Source organism: Bison bison, unplaced genomic scaffold (genome assembly GCF_000754665.1).
Source record: "Bison bison bison isolate TAMUID 2011002044 unplaced genomic scaffold, Bison_UMD1.0 scf7180017857875, whole genome shotgun sequence".
Lineage (NCBI taxonomy): Eukaryota > Metazoa > Chordata > Mammalia > Artiodactyla > Bovidae > Bison > Bison bison.
In genome coordinates this window covers 4,132-5,563 of record NW_011488448.1, presented here as the reverse complement: position 1 = coordinate 5,563, position 1,432 = coordinate 4,132, and the positions used below count along the sequence as shown (strand labels likewise).

The 1,432-nt window shown below is 45.0% G+C and overlaps 1 protein-coding gene across 1 annotated transcript in view; it reads left to right on the top strand.

The window, feature by feature from the left end:
* Window positions 1-1,395, top strand: part of LOC105004050 (cytochrome c-type heme lyase) — a 10,171-nt gene extending 8,776 nt beyond the window's left edge. Inside the window, exon 7 of the mRNA XM_010861553.1 lies at window positions 73-1,395. Within this exon, the coding sequence (XP_010859855.1) occupies window positions 73-287 (215 nt within the window). The 3' untranslated portion in view covers window positions 288-1,395. The remainder of the gene's footprint in view (window positions 1-72) is intronic.
* Window positions 1,396-1,432: the final 37 nt, after the last annotated feature.

The following is a 1,432-nucleotide window of genomic DNA, read 5'->3' as shown; positions in this document are numbered from 1 at the left end:
GTGCTGCCCTGCTGGCTTTCTCACCGCCTAAACCCCAGCTCAGCATCCCACAGGCATGGTAACCCCCGCCAGCATGTTTTCATTCCAGGTACGAGCTGCCTTTCGACAGGCACGACTGGATCATCAACCGTTGCGGGACGGAAGTGAGATATGTCATTGACTACTACGACGGGGGTGAGGTCAACCAAGACTACCAGTTCACCATCCTGGACGTGCGGCCCGCGTTGGATTCACTGTCGGCCGTATGGGACCGGATGAAGGTGGCCTGGTGGCGCTGGACTTCCTAAGCACCGCTTTGTCAGAGATGAGAAAATAGAAACGATTTTTTTTTTCTGAGAAGTACATTAAACTATTTTCCCCAAACTGAATTGCGCTCCTGATGTAACAGGGGTTCCAGGGGATCATCCTACCTTCCATGCCACTTAGCAAAGGGTACTCAGCATGTGCTCTTCTGAGTACCGTTTGTACCTTGCAGTTGACGGCACATCATTTTAAGTTGAGGCCCTCCCTGAGTTTCTCCTTTAACTGCAGTATTGTCTGTCTATTTGATCTAAAAATCTGAACTTCTGAAAAAAGACCTTTGCTGAAAATATGAAGAGAGCTGCTTCTTTTCCCTCCCTGTTTTAAATACTGATGTGTAGATCTGAAAGCCCACAGGATGCTCAACTTTGACCTGGTCCAATATTTTATTTAAAAGTGTTCTGTTAGGCTTTTTATACAAGTTACCAGCATTTCTCAAGTCCATCAAATACAGTAGTGACCCCTGAAGAAAATACAGCCACACCCCAGCAATGTACTCCACCAACCTGAGGTGTGTGTGTCTTGCTCTCCAGATTCTTGCTGTTGTGATTTTTTTTTCAGACTGGACCTCAATCCAGAATAATTTCAACTCCCCTATGATTTGATGGCGCACATGTGTTGGGAGTATGTCCTAACTTTTTAAGTATTTTCCTTTTAATTCCCATTGTTCTGACCTGTAACTGTGTTCCATGTAAGCAGGCTTCACTGTTCTGGCATTTGACAACTTAATCCCATTCTGGAGTTCATCCGTTCCCCTGCCTGAAGCCTTCCTCTTGTCTGCCTGACCTGAACCTTGAAGGTCTGGCTGAAGTCACAATGCTAGGAGTGGTCCTGCTCTAAAACACAGTATTTTATCCATTGCTAGAATTCACAAGGAGAATATTTTTCCCAGATGTAGAATGGTTGCATCAACTCACTCTCTGTTCACATCTGTTTTTTAAGGGATTTCTAAGTTTGCCACTGAAATTCTTTGTATCAGTCACCCACACACTGGTTGTTCAACTTAGAGCAGCATAATACGATTGTTGGTTGTTTTTGTTTTAAGTGTTCATAGTAGTAACTCAGGAGAAGGTGATGGCACCCCACTCCAGTACTTTTGCCTGGAAAATCCCATGGATGGAGGAGCCTGGTG